Raw genomic sequence first — 19,893 nt, forward strand, 5'->3', positions numbered from 1 at the left:
ACAGGAGAAATCAATTAATATAGTTGATTTTCTGCTCTTTAACCTGGATGATTCTTGGATACCTGAGAAAGGCACTTGATTCATCTGGGAAGTCTTGGCTCAGTTGCCTGAAGGATTGAGAGCTTCATTTTTGGATTGCGTTCATTCACTCCCACTGGTTATTAAGGCTGCTTTTAATCTTCCTCAACTTGCCTCTCCTGTCAGTGGTTTACCTTTAAAAACAGTGTTCCAGTACAGCCTTAATTTATGTGTAGACTAGAACTATTCAGAACACGTTTCCTCTGGAAAATCCAGGGGTATCCATTAATTATGTAGCCAGCTCATTAAGTTGGACAATATAGCAAAGATTGAAACAAAGAGAATTTTGTAAGGTATTTATACAAGGTAGTACTATTTCAAAGTGGACTTTGTATTAACTGTTATGTGCCTTTTGGAAACTGCTCTGCTTCAACATCTTCATTTGTGCAAAATGAGCAGGTAGTATGGATATGTTCAACAGAGCAAATGTAGTGGATGCTTTTCCAAATTAAGAAAGGGGGACATGGTCTTAGCAATATAAAGAATTACAAATGTTCTTTACAGTGCCTGTTTGTGTTTTTGCATTGAATTGGGCTGCTAGAGCTAGGTCCAAACATTCCTTAAAATAAAACAAACAAAACCCCACAACTTGTGAATTGTATGAGCTTTGAATGTAAACTGCTTGAACACTGGGAGTTAAAGCAATGTTGTTTCAAAATTAAATAATTGTATCTCTCTTTGTGTGTGATGTTGGCTGTTGAGCAAGTACTGCTTTTTCCACAATGCTTATAATCAATAATTATGAGCATTGCTCAGGCGTGTGGAGCAGTCTTATTTTTCTGAACTGATCCAGGGTGTTAAGAGAGCTAATTGAGCCCTGCTTTGTTGCTTAGATTACTTTTTTGTTTATATTATGCAACATAAGGCTTAATTTGCTAGAGAGCAACTCTTCTGACTTAAATGGGTTGAATGTGGATGTGAAATTGGCTGTATGGTGGATAATCACTTGTAACTGTGTGGCTGATTTTTACCTCTGAATGAGAGTGGTTGTTAGGGCTGGGAGTGTTCAGCCAGGCCCACGGTTCTGCTGCTGACAGCTCTGCCAGTTCGAGTTGTTGGCTGTAGAGTGCTTCATGCCCTTAACTAAAAATCAAGGTTGCACATGGAGCCCAAACCTTATCTGTTGCTTATGCTGGTTAATCCACTTGCCTCCCTGACTTTTGTGTCTGAAGATAAGTTGGCTGTGGTTTAGGATATCTCCTTTTTTTCCACCGTGCTTCAAAAGAAGCATTAAAGGTTCTTCTGTTCTGAGAAAGGTGTCTTTTACAGCATAGTTACCGAAATGCATTTGTAAATAGCTCGTGCTATTTTAGTCTACCACGGCATTCCGTGACCCATGAAGTCAGATGTGGAATTAGTCTTTAATACATAACCACCCAGTAGTTGAATTTTCCTGGGGTGTTTTTTTAAAATGTCACCTTCTCCATGCTGTTTCTTCGAAAGACTGAAAAATACAGGGGATATACATGCCTCTGCAATTCTTGCAGTTGCATTGCAATGCTATCATTGAACATTAAAGTTGCACTTGCTCTGAAAGAGAACCATATCCAAGGGGATGTTGATTTTCTTGTGCATATGAGTTGGTGTAGGAGTAAAAACATTGGGCTTAACAGCTGTGTCCTCCTGAGAAGCCCAGTGCTGTGCTAATAAGGATGACCTGAAAATAAAATCTAGAATGAACGTTGCCTTAAGGGCAGAAGCATTAGTCAAGCAGTGAAGTAGCAACTACTAATCCTTTCAACTGTGTGCTTTACCATATAAAAATACATCCTTTGTACATGTGTCTTTGTTGCAGAGGTTGTTATTCCAAAAGGCCTTCAATTCTCAGCAGTTAGTACATATTACTGTTATCAATCTGTTTCAACTACATCACCTGCGAGACTTCAGCAATGAAACAGAGCAGCACAGCTACAGCCAGGACGAGCAGCTCTGCTGGACACAGTTACTGGCTCTCTTCAGTAAGTATGAAAACTAACTGATTTTTGTATTTCATTTTTATATGGATCCATTAGGAATTTGCTGTCAGTATCTAGCTTAATGGTTGTGTGAGGTAAGTGATGGGAATAGATGTTATAGGAGAAAGTTAAGAGAGAACATGGTTGTGCGGGATCATTTAGCAGTGCTGACTAACGCTGAATTTATATGCCCTGGATTTACTCTGTTTGAAGCCTTACGGAACTCTGCATCTTTTCCCTGGTTCTGAAGGAGCACTTTAGTGTGGGTGCAAAGTTAGAGCCAATTTGGCAGTGGGTACTGCATGTGAGGGGCTGTTCCACAGCTGCCCGCAGTGCGGTTTGAGTTGCTTTGAATGGAGCTAGTTCTGATTCAACAGGACTGAAGTTGAAGCTGACTGAACTAGGACCTCAACTGCTTCTGTGCTCTTGATAATATCAATGGGGAGATAAGTGGGAGTGAAGAGCATTTTAGACTCTAGTCACATAACACTGATTTGCTTAACCTGATCCAGCCCATGATCAGCCTGGCCTTATTTGTAAACACCTAAATTTCTGAATAGCTGAATTTCTCCAGATTGCAGCCTGGAGTTGGTTCTGAAAGCACCATGGTCACGCTGGTGTGGTTACTGTTTCTCAGCTTGTGTGCCCTAACGGGTCTGAGCTGGGTGCCTGCCTGCAGAACTAGCTCCGGTGCGTTTGTGTGCCAGCTCACCTGGGAGAGTGAATAAAATGCTGGTAGATAGTTGAGTTAGTAATTTTTAATAAACGAATGAATGATATTTTTGTAATGGGCTTGTCTCGCTGGATTTTATTAACTTACTGAATGGTTTGCCATGACACTTAGAAAGGAGAGAGGGGAGAAAAAAAAACACCAAGATTTTACTTCATGGTGGAAAACTATTGGGAAAAAAGATGTTCTGATCTGCTGCTACTTAAGATTAAGTAATTGGGCTACTTTGTTCTAAAGAACTAGCCCTTAAAAAACAGGGTTTTATGGGTGGGATGTGATTGCGCAGGTTATTTGGTCAGCTTTAAAGTGTCATACCTGTATCATTTTTTTCTGCTCTGTTTCTAGTGTCCTTTCTTGGAGTTTTGTGCAAGTGTCCTTTACAAAATGACTACCAGGAGGACTCTGGGGCTGCATATCCTCTTCCAGCTGTGAAGGTTTCAATGGACTGGCTGAAACTTAGGCCCAGTGTTTTCCAGGAGGCAGTGGTTGATGAAAGACGGTAGTGAGTGTTAATCTTGCTTTTGATACATTTAATTGCATAAAGTAATAATAACTGATGACACACAAGTTAGTAATGGGAAGAGTGATCGTGTAACTCATTATTACAGACATCAAAATGGTAGAGAATGTATGTGCTAAAAAGTTCATAAAACATGAGACTTCTGGGCTACATAAGCAAATACACTGTTTTAATTGGGTTTATGTTTGCATGTAACTTTTTTTAAGATCAGAGTGATCTACTTTATAATGTCTGACTCAAGCATGACTACTGAGTGTACCCTTAGTCTAACCTATTGCAATGACTTCTCAGATTTATTGAGGTAGGTGGCAGAAGAATACTTACCTTAACTTTGTGCATTAAGCCATCTCTTGGGCAGTGCTGGAATCCAGTTTTCTCATCATCCAGGAATTAAATTGAATTTAGTAGAGTAGGTCTTTAAATGTCAGCACAGGCATTACTGTTCTGGACTGTTGCTCTGATTTTTCACTTCTGCCTCTAATCTCATAAATTTAGGCTTAAATAGTTCAAAACTCACCATTTTTTTATAGCCTGATAACTTTTCATGAATTATATCAATTTAATAAAGTGTTTCTGACCTGTAAGATCTTTCTTCAGATCAGAGTAACTTACTGACACAGTTGAAAGAGTATTTTTCCTAGAATGGCCACTTTAAGGAAAACAGTGTGAAACCAGCTTGCTTAGCTAATCTTGTGCAACGCACCCCAGTGTTTTCAGTTCTCTTGGCAGTGTGTGCTGTAAGATGCAATTCTAGCCAAGGCTCACATTTTCTGTACATTAATGTGTGGGTAGCAGGGGTCCCTATAACCTCTGTTTGCTAAATTAATAATAAGACTCACTCAAATGTGTGCAAAACCTAAAGCCCTGGAGCTTTGGGAACAATTCCGAGGTTCCTGAAGGCAAGAATAAGGAAAATAAGAGTTCACAAATCATTTTGAGATGGTAATAATTATTACTGTATGCATATTTTGAAAGAAGACTTTATACCAGTATTTGAATAGGAAAGATTGCTACTTGATATCAAGTAGTCCTTGCAGAGAAGAGATGCAGGCAGTAGGTTGTGGAGTATCAAAATGGGTCTTCAGGTGTGAATGTATATTTTGAGTCGGCCAGAGTAGGTCCTTCTGCCCATAAAATTATCAGGCTCTCTAAAGAACATGCCTGGTTTTTAAATCCTGGTGTGATAACATGATGTTCTCAGGTGCCATCCTGCAAAGGAGTTGTGAAGTGGGCAGCAAACAGCTGTAAACTGCACAGCTGAACTTGAAAAGAAAGTTAAGTACCACTGAGATTTGTTAAAATGGACTTTAGCAGCCATTAAGTTTGTTGGCTCTAAAAAGTTGAGATGACTGTCCATCTTCCCCATTATTTGTAAGGAGGAGAATTTTCTTTATTTCTATTCAGAGACTCTAAGGAAACTAATTATTTGCAGGCTGCACACAAATGGCTTTATTGGTCTCTGTTTAATAACCTGATGTCTTGTTTTATATTGAAAAAGCTTTCTTACCCTGAATTCATATTTAATTTTGCTCTTGGTTCAAGAAATAATCCTTATTCCTTTTTAAGCTTTCAGTTGTCCCCACTCTGTGCTTATTTTCCTGTGGATAATTAATCCTACCCCAAAACTGTATGAACATCTGAAATAGGAAGGAAACACATTTACCTAGAGAAATGATGAATCTGAAGGCAAGAACTGAGGACAGAAATGACTATATCACTACTAGTGTGTGCTCTTTGGAAATGAGTTTTCCAAACCTGCCCTGTGGAAGCCACATTGGGTCTAGGCTTTTACATCACTTTAGAGATCTCTTATTATGAAATCTCATTATTTCAAATGTTGTACGGGAAGATTGGAGTTTACTGTAGGTTGCAACAGACTTGCACTCTCCCTTTTCTCCTCCTGTTCCTTGTCAGTCATGGGAAGGAGCTATTGCTTAGTTTAGTGTAGAGAATAAACATGTTTCCAGCCCCTGCGGCGCGCAGGAAAGCGGCCGACCTCAGGCTGTCAGGTGCTCGTTGCATTCTCCAGTGCAGGTGCTGGCTGACTGCTGAAAGCCTGGCTGAGGGAGGACACATTCATTTCACTAACACCAAGCACAGTGTGCACCTTCCTCACATAGCTTTCTGTTGCCTCCAGGGACTTGGTGCCCATCACTAAAGCAGAAGGAGGATGCTTAGACTTTTGAGTTGGAGCTTTTAAAAAAAAACAGGAGAAAGCAGCCTGTAGGTGGCAGTTAAACGTTAACCACCCATGCAGTGATCGTTGCATTTTTAAATTATTTGCTCCAGGGCCTTTGTAAAAAATTTCCAGTCATTGGTTGTACTGGTGTTGCCAGTGCAAGGCAGGGAGACTGCCAGTTAACCTCTAGTTTAATGGTCTTACTCAGTGCAAGTCTTACTTAGACTGTCTTACCTTTCTGGTAACGGTTTCGGTGCTACGGTACAGTGCTAATGTTCACAGAACAGAGTACTTCTGCACAGCTGTATCTTGATAAATCATTCTGCTTCCCAACTGATTAATTTACTGTGCCTTGAGAGCAGTCAGCTTTGGACTGGAAAACACAGATTGCAAACAGGTGCTCTGAACTCTTGCTCATGCAATAGTTTTGTCTAGTTAAATTCATAGTAGGCTTTCTGACTTGCTGGATACTGAAACACTATGCTGCTGAGTCTGGCTGCCTTGGTAACTTCAGACTGACTTTTAAAAAAACTTTTAAGTTCTTCAAGAAAGTGATCTTTTCCCTGATGCTTGGGAGAAACTTTAACTTTTCTTGAGAATCAAAGGATTAATGGAAGCTGTGACTAACAGAGTTCAATGTTTTCTTAGTAAGGTGGGTAGATTCCATATTTTGTAGTTTTCACTTATAGTTTGTTTTCTGGTTTGTAGCATATGGCCCTGGCTGATTTCTCTTCTAAACAGCTTCCAGCCTCATGAAGAAGATCTATCCAATAATAATGGTAAGGATGCTTTTAGTCTGTGCTGTAAAGAACTGGGAACAATGCACATTTTTCTGATGTTTTGAGGAATTGCAGTTGAAGAGCAAATAAGGGAGCAAGTTGTCTTCTAGTATTAGGGCGTATGAATACTTTGCAAATGCTGCTTTCTCGTGCCAAGCAGACTTTGCTCTGCTTTATCATTCCTGAGCTCCTCAGATTGCAGGGTGGACCAGTATAGATGAGCATGTTAATAAAATGCTTTACTATGTACAGTGACCTTGCTGAGTTACCTACTTACAATACTGTACTCAATGCATCTGTGCTTTCCTTACGCTGTTTACTGTCTATTCCCCAGCAACCCCGCTTCCAGAAGAATTTGAGTTACAAGGATTCCTGGCTCTGAGGCCCTCGTTCAGGTGGGTGACAGCTGAAGGAAACTATACTCTTCCTGATATCATAACTTTGCTAGATGTTGACCTGTTCCCTATAATATCTTATTTATGACTAATGTGTGGATTGAGGTGAGTATCTTTGCAAAACAACTGCAATAGACAATGTAGTAAAACTCTGGAGAAAGTAATGAGCTTATAATATTGCTCATGCCTTTTTTTGTTTTTCTTCTGTAGTCTTCAGAGTAGGAAGTTGAAAGGGGAAAAATATAAGAAGTGAGGAACAGAATACTTTTACATGAGAACTGCTTGATGTATTTTCAGTTTGCTGATTTTTCACTCTGTCTTTAACTGTGCCCCTGTACCTGACATCCTGCAAAAATGCTGACTAAATACTAGATGTGTTCACTCAACTACTACTTTTGTGATTTTGATTATCACACAGATGAGCTTTCAGCCTTTTGTTTTTTAAAAAAACCCACCAAACCTCTTTAATGTAGATGCATCATACCAGAAGAGAATTGCATCTGTAAATCAGACATCTAACAGGCATGTTTTGAACAGGATCTGGTGAAATTTCACACTTCCAGCTGGTCGGCGTTACTCTATTGTATTTCTAAAGAAATACGATGTTGCAGAGAGTGTGTAATTAATATTATTCCCTCTCCTGTGTCAATACTAGGAACTTGGATTTTTCCAAAGGCCACCAGGCAATTACAGGAGATAAGGAGGGGCAACAACGTCGGATACGGCAACAGCGTCTGATCTTCACTGGCAAATGGATTGCTGATAACCAGCCGAGGTAATTGCAAGTAGCATCTGTGTTTCAGTTGCTGCTGTAAGCTTAGGTAATGCAGGTGCCAGAGTTGAACTTTATTTTTCTCACTATTTGACACAGCAATTAGATATGTGAATGCAAGATGCTGGCAGCACAGATAACATGTTCTGTAGGTCAGCATGCCATTGCTTCATAGACAAATTATGATAGCTGACCTGGTTTTGGCTGGGATAGAGTTAACTTTCTTCCTAGGAGCTGGTACAGTGCTGTGGTTTGGATTCAGAGTGAGAATAATGTTGATAACACAGGGGTGTTTTAGTTGTCGCTAAGTAGCACTTATCTCTTAAGTCAAGGATTTTTTAGTTTCCCATGCTCTGCCAGTGAGGGGGTGCATAAGAAGCTGGGAGGGAGCGTGGCCAGGACAGCTGACCCGAAGTAGCCAAAGGGCTCTTCCATACCACGGGGCCTCATGCCCAGTATTTGAACTGGGGGGGGCGGATCACTGCTCTGGCGTCGGTCAGCGGGTGGTGAGCAGTGGCATCGTGTGTCACTTGTCTTGGGTTTTATTTCTCTCTTTTTGTTATATTCCTTATTATTATTATTATTACTACTTATTTAACTCTGTTTTAGTTATGGGTTGAGATAAGAACAGTTTAATGAGTTTTACTTTTTTTTTCGATTCTCCTTGCTGTTCCTCTGGGAGGGAGAAGAAGTGAGCAAGTGGCTGCAGGATACTTAATTGCTGGCTGGGGTTAAACCACGACAAAACGGAATGCATTTAGTAAAGTAGTAAAGCATAGTAAAGCATCATATTTGAGTCCTTTTTAGTGGTACTGCAGCACAACTAAGTGAAAACAGTATTTGAAGTGGTACCAAGAGCATTGGTATGTGAGCGTACACCATGCTAGAGAATGCCCTTAGCTGGGATTTTTGTTTCTGGGGTGGAGAGGCATGGTGGATATGCTGCCTTTCTGCTTTTCTAATTCGGGGAAGTGGGTTACCCTGTGGAAAACTATTCCTACTTGCTTTTCAATTCCTTTCTGTCTTTTTCAGGTTGATTCAGTGTGAAAATGAGGTAGGAAAGCTGTTGTTTTTGACAGAAATCCCGGAATTATTACTAGAGGACCCTAGTGAAGCCAAAGAGAGTCTCGCCTTGCAGGAAACATCTATTGCAGAGCCGCTATCTACAGATGGGAGCCCTGGACTCAAATCCGTTCTGTCCTCTGGCAGAAGCCTGAACAACTGTGACACAGGAGAAAAACCAATGGTCACGTTCAAAGAGAACATCAAGCCACGGGAAATTAACAGAGAGCAAGGGCGAATCTATCCCCCTAAAGATGTAGGTAGGGAAAGACGGGACTATAGCAAAGGAATAGTAGCCAGTAAGAATGATGGAAAGAAGGATAACAATAAAAGAAAGAATGAAACCAAGAAATGCGGCTTGGATAAGATACAGGAAGCAGGAAAACAGAACGTGGCAGTTCAGGTAAGCCTTTAGATTAAGAGAATACTGTGTCTTAGGCAGTGCGATGTTTGCATCAGGGCGGTCGCTGTTTGTGTAGAGTAGAGTTGAGGTCTCACTGTGGGCCCTGCAGGTACAGCTAATGCACAGAGGAAATAGAAACACATCTATCTCAAAGACCAGGTGTTAGTGATCTTTGGGTCCCTGCCCTTTTCCTTGATGCTGTCTCAGTTTGTCGGGGAGGAAAAGGTAGGGAGCAATGAAAGGTAATTTTGCTATGCTAACTTAAAAAACAGATTTCTACCTGTTGTTCCACAAATATTCAAGCTACCAAGGCAGTTTGCGTGGCCAGGTCTTAGTCATGCTCTTGATCTGTTGTGAAGTAACTGGGTACTCAGCATTTTTGGTTCAGTTGACTTGTGCACATTCAATAAATTAAGCACATCACAAAAGCACCCAGTTATTTATGTGGAATAAGATCCTCCATACGGTGCGTGGAGTCAGGTGGCCCTGTGCGTGGAAGTAAGAAAAGCCACACTGCACTTAAACTGTAATTCTGAGCTCAGGCACTTGCTCATAATTGTTGGTTTTCGTATCAGCTACTCTTTTCTCAGTTGTATTTTTGAGGCATGCTTTTTCCCCCTCTTTCTGTGAGCATTATGGACAAAAATGCTCACCTTGTAAGTAGATAGTGAATTTACTGGTCTGACTTCCATTGACTTGTAGTAAATAAGGGTATAGAGTTTCGGGGTTGATCTGGTCTGTACGTGGATAGTTTGGCTGCATCTCAATCATTCCCTGATGACATCTGGAGGCATTTAATGTTAGTGACGGAGACTTTATTATTTCCCTAGAGAAACTGTGTCACTTCTTCACTGTTCTTGCAAGTGGAAATTATTTCCTAGTGCACTTCATCTCTCTTGCCTATGTGTAAGCCTATTACTGCTTTCCAGGATAGGTCTGCAGAATAACTTAAGTCTTCCTCTTTGCAGCTGCACTGAAAACCTGTGTAATTGAGGTCTTGTTTTCCCTAGGCTAGACAAACCAGCTCTTTCAGTCTTTCTGGATTGTGGTGTTAGGACCCTTGGATCATTCTTCTTCTCCTCCTGATTATTTGCTGTTAAACAACATCACTGGGTAATGGAGGTCTGAACTGGCAGTGTTGTTCAGTTGGTTTTGCAGGGGTCCTACCAAGGGGGGTAAACCCGAGTAGCCTACAGAAACGATGTGACAATCATTCATGAGTCACTGAACAAGTGTCTGGTATCTGAAAAACAACTTAGGCAAGTTAGAATAGCAGGTTTCTTATTTATTTGTTGAACATGTCTGGAATGTGGTTGCAGGCCTGAGCACAACTCCCAGTTTCAGTGTTCGTGCCCCTGTCTTGCAGAATAAGGACTTGAGGGTGATAAAACCCACCAGATCTTCTGAGAAGTATGGGTAGTTTTTTGGATAGGGAGGATATTTTAATTCTAACCCAGCTGATATATCAAAAATTTGCTTGTCTTTAGGCTTAAGTTTTTCCTGTGTTTGTTATCTCTTATTTCAAACCCAGCTGTAATGGAATCTGTTCCGATGTGGTTGGTCACTCTTCATCTCTTGTTGAATAGAAGTTAATTTTGACCTTCTAGTTCCATCAGCTGTATTTGTTATGGCAACTGTTACAGTGAAATGCCTTTTGTTTTATGTAGTTTGATGGACTTGTTCATCCAAACCTACTCCTGACTGAGGAGAAACCAGTGTAGGTTTTGCACTGACTGGTGGTCTGTTAGTGCTCTGCTTTGGCCTTCCTTGATATTTCAGGCTTTTATCTTCTCCTTGCCTTCCAAAGCCTAAATGCTGCAAATGTTTCAGCTCCTGTTTAGCAAAAATGTTAAGTATGTTATATGAAAGTAGTTAGTCCTGTTTTGCAGATAAGTCAGACTTCCACACTGAGACAGGATCATGAAAGTGTGGCATAGGTTGAGACTCTGCTCTTTAGAGAAAATAACGTTAGGTGCCAAGGAAGGCTGTAGGCAGACTAGCTCAAGGTGTAAAGTACTCTTAAGAGGCTACTGTAATGAAATGCTGCTTCTCTCAAGCACCGTGTAGGAATCTTCAAGACCACTGGGGGAGTAAATATTTGGTAGTATTGACATGTTGGAGTTGAGGTCAAGTAGCAGCACGGAAGCAACTGAAATTTGTCTGTCTTAATTAATCAGTGTTAGTTATTTAGGTTTTAAGTTAACTATAAATCATGGGGGGGTGGGGGGGGGGTGTGTCTTTTGGAAGCCACCTTTGGAAATGTGTTATAGCAGCTTTGAGTGTGACAGACTAGAGCTCATGTTTTGAAGTCCTATGGCAGGAAGAGTGTCTTTGAATTCTCCAACACAGCTAAAAGAATACATAGCTCTCAGTATGGGATATAAAAATGTCTGGCTCATACTGGAGAAAAAAGGGGCAGCATGATATAATCTGAATATACAGAATGTGATGAAGGGCAAAGGTGGGCAGTGAGTAGATGCAGCATGAGCAGGGGCCGCATCATTAATAGTGCTTAGCATCAGCCAGAACCTTGAGGTGGAGTTCCCACCTGACTTTCAAGTGGGAGATCAAAAATACCCTTCAACCTCCCAGCCTTACAGTCTACTTTTTAAATTAAACACAAAAAATAAATTACACTCCCATAATTTCTAAATGGGGAAATTAGAATTATTCTTAAGAAAGCGTTTGAATGCATCTACCCTTTTACTACTGTATTTTGGCGGGGAAGACCTGCCCTCTAACTCATTTCAACTCAGCAGCACTAAACATTAAATAAACCCCACACAGTTTTGGTTTGTTTGCTTTGGATTTTTTTTTAATTTGGTCCCTGATAAAACCCTTTCTTTCAATCACCTTTGAGGCTTGGCGTCAGGTCTGCTCCTGGGCCCTTTCTGCATTGCCCGGGTTCCTTGCTTGCTGCCTTTTTCCTGCCTGCTCCATCTTGCATTCCAGGCAGTTCTGCCGAGCTGAACAGAAAGGGAAAATAGTCTTCCCCTCTGTCTTCCTCTCCAGGAAGACCCAGACCGCAGCAGACTCAGAATCAGGTAAACATTACATTACATTCTTCTCTCTGCCTTTAACTGGTGCAGCTCTTTTAACAGAACATAGAGCAGTTACACAGTGAACTGAAAGAGGTTAAGCACTTCTGCTATTTGTCTGTATGCTCTCAGTCAAAAGAATTTCATAGTATGCAGGAGTTTGTGCATATACATCACCATATGGGTTAGGCTGAAGGAGTTCCCTAGGAAGAACATGGTAGTGTTTGTTTTTTAAGGTGCTGCAGGTAAGTAGCATGAGTTAGGTTGAAGCAGTGCCCTAGGAGAAGCATAATAGCATCTGTACTTTTTATTTTGTTTTTAAGGCACTGCAGGTGAGCAGCATGGTAAGTTCTTTGTACAGTCTGAGGATGTTACGTCCACTTTCCACTCTCGCTAGAGAAGGAGCCTGTTGCAGTCTTCTGGGTAGATATCCTTGGAGTGCTTTTGGGAGGCAAGGAGTGCCTGAGGACAGGCAGGGTAACCTGCCTGAGGTCAGTGAGGAGGGAACTGAGTTCCTGTGTTCCAAACCTCTCCCAATTACTTAGGGAAAAGAAAATAATCTCTCAGACAATCTGGGAGTTCATTTTTTGGCTTGAGACATGATGTGAGTAATTACAGGAAAAGTTACCTAATTTCGTCTTACTTTCTTTTTCATTAGGTGAAATCCCAGACAGAGATGAGGAAGACTCCGGTGTCTGAAGCCAGGAAAACACCTGTAACTCAGACTCCAAGTCAGGCCAGCAGTTCTCAGTTCATCCCCATTCATCATCCAGGAGCCTTCCCTCCCCTTCCTAGCCGGCCAGGTAATTTGTGTCATTCTTTTGAAGTGTGATTTACTGTTGACTGCAAAGCAAGTCCTGTAATAGTGGTTGTTACAGCCTCTGAAGGTAGGAGCTGTTTTAATGAGCATGCAGTCTCATGTTGAGAATCTTACAAAGTAGTAAAGAAGGGGCATAGCAGAACTGAAACAAGATAAATAAGATTCCTTATGCTTTGGAATCAAGGTCTGTCATGAAATCTGCCACCTTCCTTCTTAGTTAGTGGGTGTGAGATCAAGAAACTTCACAGCAGGCTGTTTCTGTAGTTAGTCAAAACATGACTAAGTCTTTTGCTAGCTCAGGAGGAAGCATTCTCTTTGCAAAGGACTCCATTACAAAAGATCAATCACACTGCTTTCTTCTTTAAAGCTCAGTTTCTTTTGTAGTGGTGCTCATGTTTCAAGCTGTAATTTGTGTGGTCTTATTTGCTGTTGTTGCTGCATTGCCTGTTCCCATTTTGTTGTGGAGTGTTCCTGCCATACCCTGCTGTCCACACTTGCTCACAAAATAGCTGGAAGCTGTATCTTCCCTGCAGCTGTTACGTACAGTTGCTCTATATAAGACAGAGGGACATCTTCCCTGTCCCAAAGTCAGCTTAAAATCTGGCCTGAGACACACAGAGTTAAAGCTTGCCTTCCAAACCTGGCTTTTCAGTGTGAACTGCAGGAAAGAAATTGATCTTGCAGATATGAGTATTTGTTTGCTTACTATCTGTCTCTATCTAAATTAATCCAGAGACATCTTCTGGGATGAAGCAGTAGACTTATCGATTGCTTCTGTCCATTGCTCCAGAAGCAAATGTCCCTGAAAATGTGTGTGTTTGAGGGTGAGGGAATTTTGAGGGTAGAGCATCAAGAACCCCAGAATGGCAAAGGAAAAATGTAGTGGAGGAAAAAAAAAAAGCAGGAGATTGAGGTGTGTGGTGGGGGGAAACATATGACTCTCCCAGATACTGCTCCGACTGACTGTTGTCAGTGCCTGGAATATGGCAAGAAAACTCAAGAACAAACACTGAACCCCCCTGTGATCACAGCTGTGTACGTGCAAAGGTGAGAAAGGACATTATAATGCATATATGCAAACTGGTGTTTCCTGTCCTCATGGCCTAAATGAGCAAAATAGGAAGGAAAAAAAAAAAACCCTACTCAATGTTTTCTGGAGGGAGTTACCTGCTCTGCCAGATTGTGATTAAAGTTGCGTTTTTGTCTTTTCCAGGGTTTCCACCTCCAACCTACGTTGTCCCCCCTCCTGTGGCTTTCTCCATGAGCACGGGGTACACCTTCCCAGGTGGTGTTTCTGTCCCAGGAACCTTTCTCCAGCCCACAGCTCACTCGCCTGCAGGAAACCAGGTGCAAGGTGGGAAACAGTCCCACATTCCTTACAGCCAGCAACGGCCCTCTGGACCAGGGCCAATGACCCAGGGACCTCAGCAAACACCACCTCCTTCCCAGCAACCCCTCTCATCTTTACCAGCTCAGGCAACAGCACAGTCCGCAAGCCAGTTACAGGTCCAAGCTCTGGCCCAGCAACAGCAGCAACAGTCCCCCACGAAAGCTGTGCAGGGCCTGGGGAAGAGCCCACCACACCACTCCGGATTCCAGCAGGTAAATTTGACTGATGCGATGTGCTAAGTTTCATTTAAAAATAAATGGCAACATTCAAGACTTATGTTCCTGGATTACCTTTTCAAAACTGTCATTAAAGACTTTAGTGTGGAATTTTGATCCATGAGTTTCTGGGCAAATTTGAAAAAAAGCTGAAGTTTGGTGGGTTCTGTAACTTGAGGGGAAGGTATCTACCGGAATGGGAAGGTGGTCATCTGTGTTCTGTGTGTTCCTGTTTATACACAAGGTATGAAGGTGATACTTCTGATCGGGTATTTGTCTTAAGCCCTTCTAGTTTTCTTACGTGAGTAATGAGGACTAAGTCTGAACCTTTACCTGCACTCTCCTTTTGGCTAACTGGGTTGCAGTGTCAGTTCCCTCACACCTCTTAGTTTTATGCTCATGTGGTGCTGGAGAAAATCTCCCTTTTGGCATGTCTGAACTTGGTGACACCCTCCTGGTGTTCTGGGCAGCAAAATGCTGGCTCAGTACCTTAGTAAAGGTGTTTATAAGGTATTGGATTAGAGTAAGGATTATACTCGGCTGTTGGTGTAAAGCTTGACTAGGGAGTGTTAGATGCCTGTCGAGACTGCGTGTTGGTGAATAACAAAGCAAATCAGAATGTTTGTGGAATGTCTGTCACAAGTGAGGCAGACTGACAGTTCGAATGGAGTTAGGCCTTCAGTTAGCGTGAATTGTTCCTACCTGCTGGTGAAATCATGTGTCTCTGTCTCAGTATCCGCAGACAGACTCGTCAAAGCAGCTCTGGAACCCACCTCAAGTCCAAGGCTCACTGGGGAAGATCATGCCTGTAAAGCAGTCCTATTACCTGCAGGCCCAGGACCCTCTAAAATTATTTGAACAGTCATTACAGCCCCCTGTGATGCAGCAGCAACCTCTGGAGAAAAAAATGAAGCCTTTCCCAATGGAGCCATATAACCAGAACCCCTCAGAAGTCAAGGTGCCAGAATATTACTGGGACTCTTCCTATGGCATGGCTGACAATAGGGTGATGGCACAGCAGCCTAACATGGACCGCAGGGGCAAACGGCAAGGAGTCTTCCGCCCAGAGCAGGATGCCGTCTCCAGGATGACCTTTGAGGTAAAGATCCTTGCTACAAGTGGTAAAAACCAACGAGGCTCTGATATTCCTGACACCTCTGGGAGTTTCTGTGTTTCAGGAATGCCCTGTAGCCTCGAGTAGGTCAACAGGAGCTTATTTAGTAGGGAGCTGGGTATCAGTAAATGGGATTCCAGCAAACAGTGGTGAATTCTCCATTTTAGTTGGCTGTGTGGGGGATCTGGCTCTTGAAGATTTGGTTTCAAGTAGGTGTAAGTCTTGTTCAGTGTAGATGTGACATGGATCTCTGCACTGTGTCTGTCAGGTCAAGAAACATGGCAGCTGATAGTTTGGGGAAAAATTCTTGTCTGGCAACTGATGAAAATGATAAAAGCCATCCAAATAATTGCAGTTGAATTATTTACCCTTTAGATGAACTCTTAACACCGATATAGTATCTTGAGTGTGGTGAATGGCTGAGGTTGCAATAGTCAGATTGAGGCTGGAAATCAAGGATGGTAGGAGCAGTCTTGTCTTGGATGTTTTTTTTTTGTTTTTCCTGCAAATCCCACCACACAGTGAAGGAGCTGAATGACTTCCTTAGCTCTTGGTTGCACTAATGGAACACTTTGCTTCTGCTCATGCAGTTGTGCTTCATGTTGCTGTTTATAAAACCTGCAATCTTTGTTATTTATTAACAGTCCTGGAGTTGTCTGTGAGTGCTTTTGGTGATGTTTATAAGGAAACTTAAACAGAGGCCTCTTTAAACCTTTAGTCAGATGTACCTCTGGAAGTGCACTCAGGATTTTCAGAAGGTCAGCTGAGGTCACTCGGCTTATCCTTCAGAGAGAAAAGTCAGACAATATACAGGAGTCTGCCTCTATCCTGATGTCAGGTTGTGGTTTTTAGATGGAGACGGGGTCAAAGCCTTGTTCTCATCCCTAAAAGGGAAACCTTGCCTTGGTGCAAGCGCAGCGCGGTACAGACAGAGCTGTGCCGTGATGCTTCTGTTTTAAGTGTCCCTCACAAAAGTAAAGGTGTCAAGTTTGACCAGCACTTTGCAGGGTATTTTTGGCCTAGTGGTCTGGTCAACAGTACATTGGTGTAGCAGTCAGTAGCAGCAGAAATAAGTCTTGTGGGATTTTAAACTCCACAAATAGAGGAGGGAAGAAGATGCAAATGTAATTTTATTTGAAACCTAAATTGCTCACAAGTTAGCTGTAGAAGAATAATTGTAAGATTTTGTGTTTCTTGTCCTTGAATGTGAAAACAGGTTCAGTATTTGGCGTGGATGCAGTGGGAAGTACATGTTCCACTAATAAAAACTAGATGCCCATCGTTTTGATGCTGCAGTGCTCCTCCCAGTACGCGTTAGGCCAAGTGGCTAGTTAATGTTTTCTGCTCAGCATTTTCTTTCTGTGTACCTCGACACACTTCTGCTGCACCACTTTCTCACCTCGCACTTCTGCATGCTGCCTTCTGCCGTTTTCTTGCTATTTTCTGTTGTCCTGCTGTGGCTTAGCCTCTCCTCGCTGTCTCTTGCTGTTCCCCTTTCTGCCTTCTGTTGTCTCACTGTGCTCATTTCTGTCACTAGGACCCCAAGAGCTCCCCTCTGCTTCCTCCGGACCTGTTAAAGAGTCTGGCTGCCTTGGAGGAGGAGGAAGAGCTGATTTTCTCTAATCCTCCTGATCTTTACCCAGCTCTGCTGGGGCCTCTCGCCTCTCTTCCTGGACGAAGCCTCTTTGTATGTATTTGATGTAATACTGCTGCTTCTCACTCTTAACTGGCATCTCTTTCTTCTGTGAAATTATAAGAAATGTGAAATTCCTCTCTCCCCTATCCCTCCTGTCCACTTCCCTGCCTCACCCTTGAGCTAGTCTTCATGTGAGAGCTCAGACCAGCTGAAGGCCCACAGTATAGCTCTTGGGCTGAATCCAGGCCTGCTCATTTGTTCAAAATCAGAATAAAAGTGGGGCTTTTTGTAAGTACAGTCCACAGGAGAGATGTTGATGCATCGTTCAATGCGCTTGCTCTTCTGCAGTTGTATGGGCTTAGTAAAAAGGGCAAGGCAGAGCACAGATTCAGCTGTGGGAAGTCATCAGAAGTGTGGCTTATTATAATCTGCAAATAAAAATTCCATAAAGGCAGGGAGAAGCTGCCATACTAAATGCAGAAGAGATTGTAAAAGAGCAAGATGGCTTTGGAAGACATTTGCAAGCAACTGGCTAAATAATCAGTAACTCATAGTAATACAGTCATTTTTGACAGACTGAGATCCACCCGCCCCTCCCAGTAATGTATTAAAACCTTCCTAGTTCACTAGTTGGAGGGTCTTAGAGCTGCTGAATTTGTAACTGCCTCTGAAAATGCAGTACGCCTTTCTAGTATGGCTACAAGCATGTTCATTAAATACTATTATTTCAGATTAGTAGCAGTAACAAGGAAGAGTTATTTGCAACTACTCAAAATCTCTGATTAAGTCTATTCCTCAATTATTTTATATGCCATCCCAAGGAGCCAGTAACAAAACAGACACCCATTTCTGTCTCATTAGATACCTTTGCTAAGAAACTAATAGCTGCTTCTTCAGCAGCTTCCTTTGAAGCTCCTACTGTTGCTGTCTGCTGGCAAATGGAAGTTCTTCTCTGTGCAAGCTGTGTGGATATGCAGAGTGTGACTTTTGTCTGCCTTTTAAAAATGTGCTTTCAAAGTAATGAGTTGTCACTTTGAAAATCTAACAAGCTAGGAGCTTCTTGCCAAGAAAATGAGGCTGTTTGTCTTTATCTTTGCTTTTACCCTGTAAACCTATTCCAGATATTGAGGCCATGTTAGAGAGGGATGCTAGTTCAGGTTTTTGTTGTTTGAACAATACATTTAAAGACATCTGACACGCTGAGCTGGTATGAGTGCGAGAGGGCTTTTATTTGGAATGAGACTACAGCTTTCACTTTGGATCACACACAGTTTTACTTATGGCTTCACTAATTCTATGGCTTGGTGATCCCAGTCTTAAATTTGTTGGTGTTCATTGTCCACCAGCCAAGCCTGATAATTTTTCTTTGGTTTTTGTATCGATAATAACTGATCCTATTTCTTCCCTGAGTAGTCTTGTTTCAGAGACACTATTTTTCACTGCTTAATCATAGTAAGGACTGAAGAGAAAGCTGACAAATACTATGCTGGAAATAACAGCTGTATGAGAGGGGGGTGGTGTAGTTGATGGAAAAGGTCATGATCCATAATATCTTAACATGGAACCCCAGGGGGGTTTTGGAACCTCTGTTTTAAACACTGGCTTGGTTTTTTTATTCCCCTCTAGTCATTTATAATGAAAATGAGAGCGTGCTAAATGAAACTTGGACTGTTTAACCCAGTTATAAAATCACAGCACTTGGCTGCTCTTGCTGTCTAAGAATCTGTACAGCAGGGATGCTCTCAAAACTCAGTAGCAACATTCACGAGTCTAATCATGTTTGGAGGAGTCATCTGATCACTGGGAAGGATCCTGTCTCATTTGTACAAGGTTTTACACAACCATAGGGTTTTTTGGCAGGAATCTCCCCTCTAGATGTATTGGACAGAGCATTAACGCTTACGATTTGAAAAGCTGTTCTGGCAAGTGGGGTTTGCCTGAGACTCTCAGCTGTTGTGATTGTTGACTTTTAGATATTAATTACAGTTAGTAGGGAAACTACTGATTTTCTGCATTTGTTAGTTTGCTTCCCCTGCCCTCCAAGGTGCTGGAGCTAAAATAGAAAGGAGATTTCAAATGTGACCAAAACCACCTTGGCAGTTTCTGACAGCATACTTCCCTCCTGCTCACTACACTGAACACTAACTGCTCTTTTTCCCTTTTTGGTTTCTGAAGAAGTCCCTGCTGGAAAAACCATCAGAGTTGATGTCTCAGTCATCATCTTTCCTGTCCCTCAGTGGCTTTTCTCTTAATCAGGTAAGTGAGGACCAGAGTCTGCAGCCCTTTGCTGTTTGAGCTTGCCATTAAACTAGGTAACATGGCAGAAATATGAGGATATCCTTGAGTTCAAACCAACAGAAAACCTGAAAGAAAACTGTATGTGTGCCTAATTTCAGTCTGTATTGACAAGATTATCTTTGCCTTCATCAGTTGTCTTCCCAAATTCATCCTAGCTATAGTTCTGCTGACGTACTGAATCTTGCTGAGCTCATGGGCCCCTTGCTCTTAGTAGAATTGTGGAGTTAACTGAAAAGGTGCATCTCAAAGTGTTGTGGTGTGTAGGTTTTTATTTCCTGAGCAACAGATTACCCATTCTCTTCCAGAGAATTGAGCAGGGTTCAGTTTTTGTGAGCGCTGGGAATTTAAAGGTTTTTGTGAAGACTTTGCAGTCCAGCCAGGAGAAATCTGTCCTGATTCAGAATGTGATGGACTTCAGGATAAATAAAATGCTCAAAGAGGAGGGGGCTGGGAAGTGAAAAAGGAGTTTGGAAAATATTTCAATCTGTAACAGTTTCCTTTGTACAGTC

The 19,893-nt window shown here is 42.0% G+C and overlaps 1 protein-coding gene across 10 annotated transcripts in view; it reads left to right on the forward strand.

Annotated features, from left to right (window-relative positions):
• SMG7 (SMG7 nonsense mediated mRNA decay factor) overlaps positions 1 to 19,893 on the forward strand; it is a 55,660-nt gene that overhangs the window by 31,211 nt on the left and 4,556 nt on the right. For 7 of the 10 annotated variants that reach the window (XM_074833098.1, XM_074833099.1, XM_074833103.1 and 4 more), the window contains 11 exons: positions 1,874 to 2,036; positions 3,109 to 3,265; positions 6,171 to 6,241; positions 6,576 to 6,636; positions 7,292 to 7,411; positions 8,441 to 8,873; positions 12,570 to 12,714; positions 13,945 to 14,333; positions 15,070 to 15,435; positions 16,988 to 17,137; positions 19,262 to 19,342. In XM_074833098.1, the coding sequence (XP_074689199.1) occupies positions 1,874 to 2,036; positions 3,109 to 3,265; positions 6,171 to 6,241; positions 6,576 to 6,636; positions 7,292 to 7,411; positions 8,441 to 8,873; positions 12,570 to 12,714; positions 13,945 to 14,333; positions 15,070 to 15,435; positions 16,988 to 17,137; positions 19,262 to 19,342 (2,136 nt within the window). The remainder of the gene's footprint in view (positions 1 to 1,873; positions 2,037 to 3,108; positions 3,266 to 6,170; positions 6,242 to 6,575; positions 6,637 to 7,291; positions 7,412 to 8,440; positions 8,874 to 12,569; positions 12,715 to 13,944; positions 14,334 to 15,069; positions 15,436 to 16,987; positions 17,138 to 19,261; positions 19,343 to 19,893) is intronic. The other 3 variants (XM_074833105.1, XM_074833102.1, XM_074833106.1) reach the window with 3 other exon arrangements.

Source organism: Strix aluco, chromosome 8 (assembly GCF_031877795.1).
Source record: "Strix aluco isolate bStrAlu1 chromosome 8, bStrAlu1.hap1, whole genome shotgun sequence".
In the NCBI taxonomy this organism is placed as follows: Eukaryota; Metazoa; Chordata; class Aves; order Strigiformes; family Strigidae; genus Strix; species Strix aluco.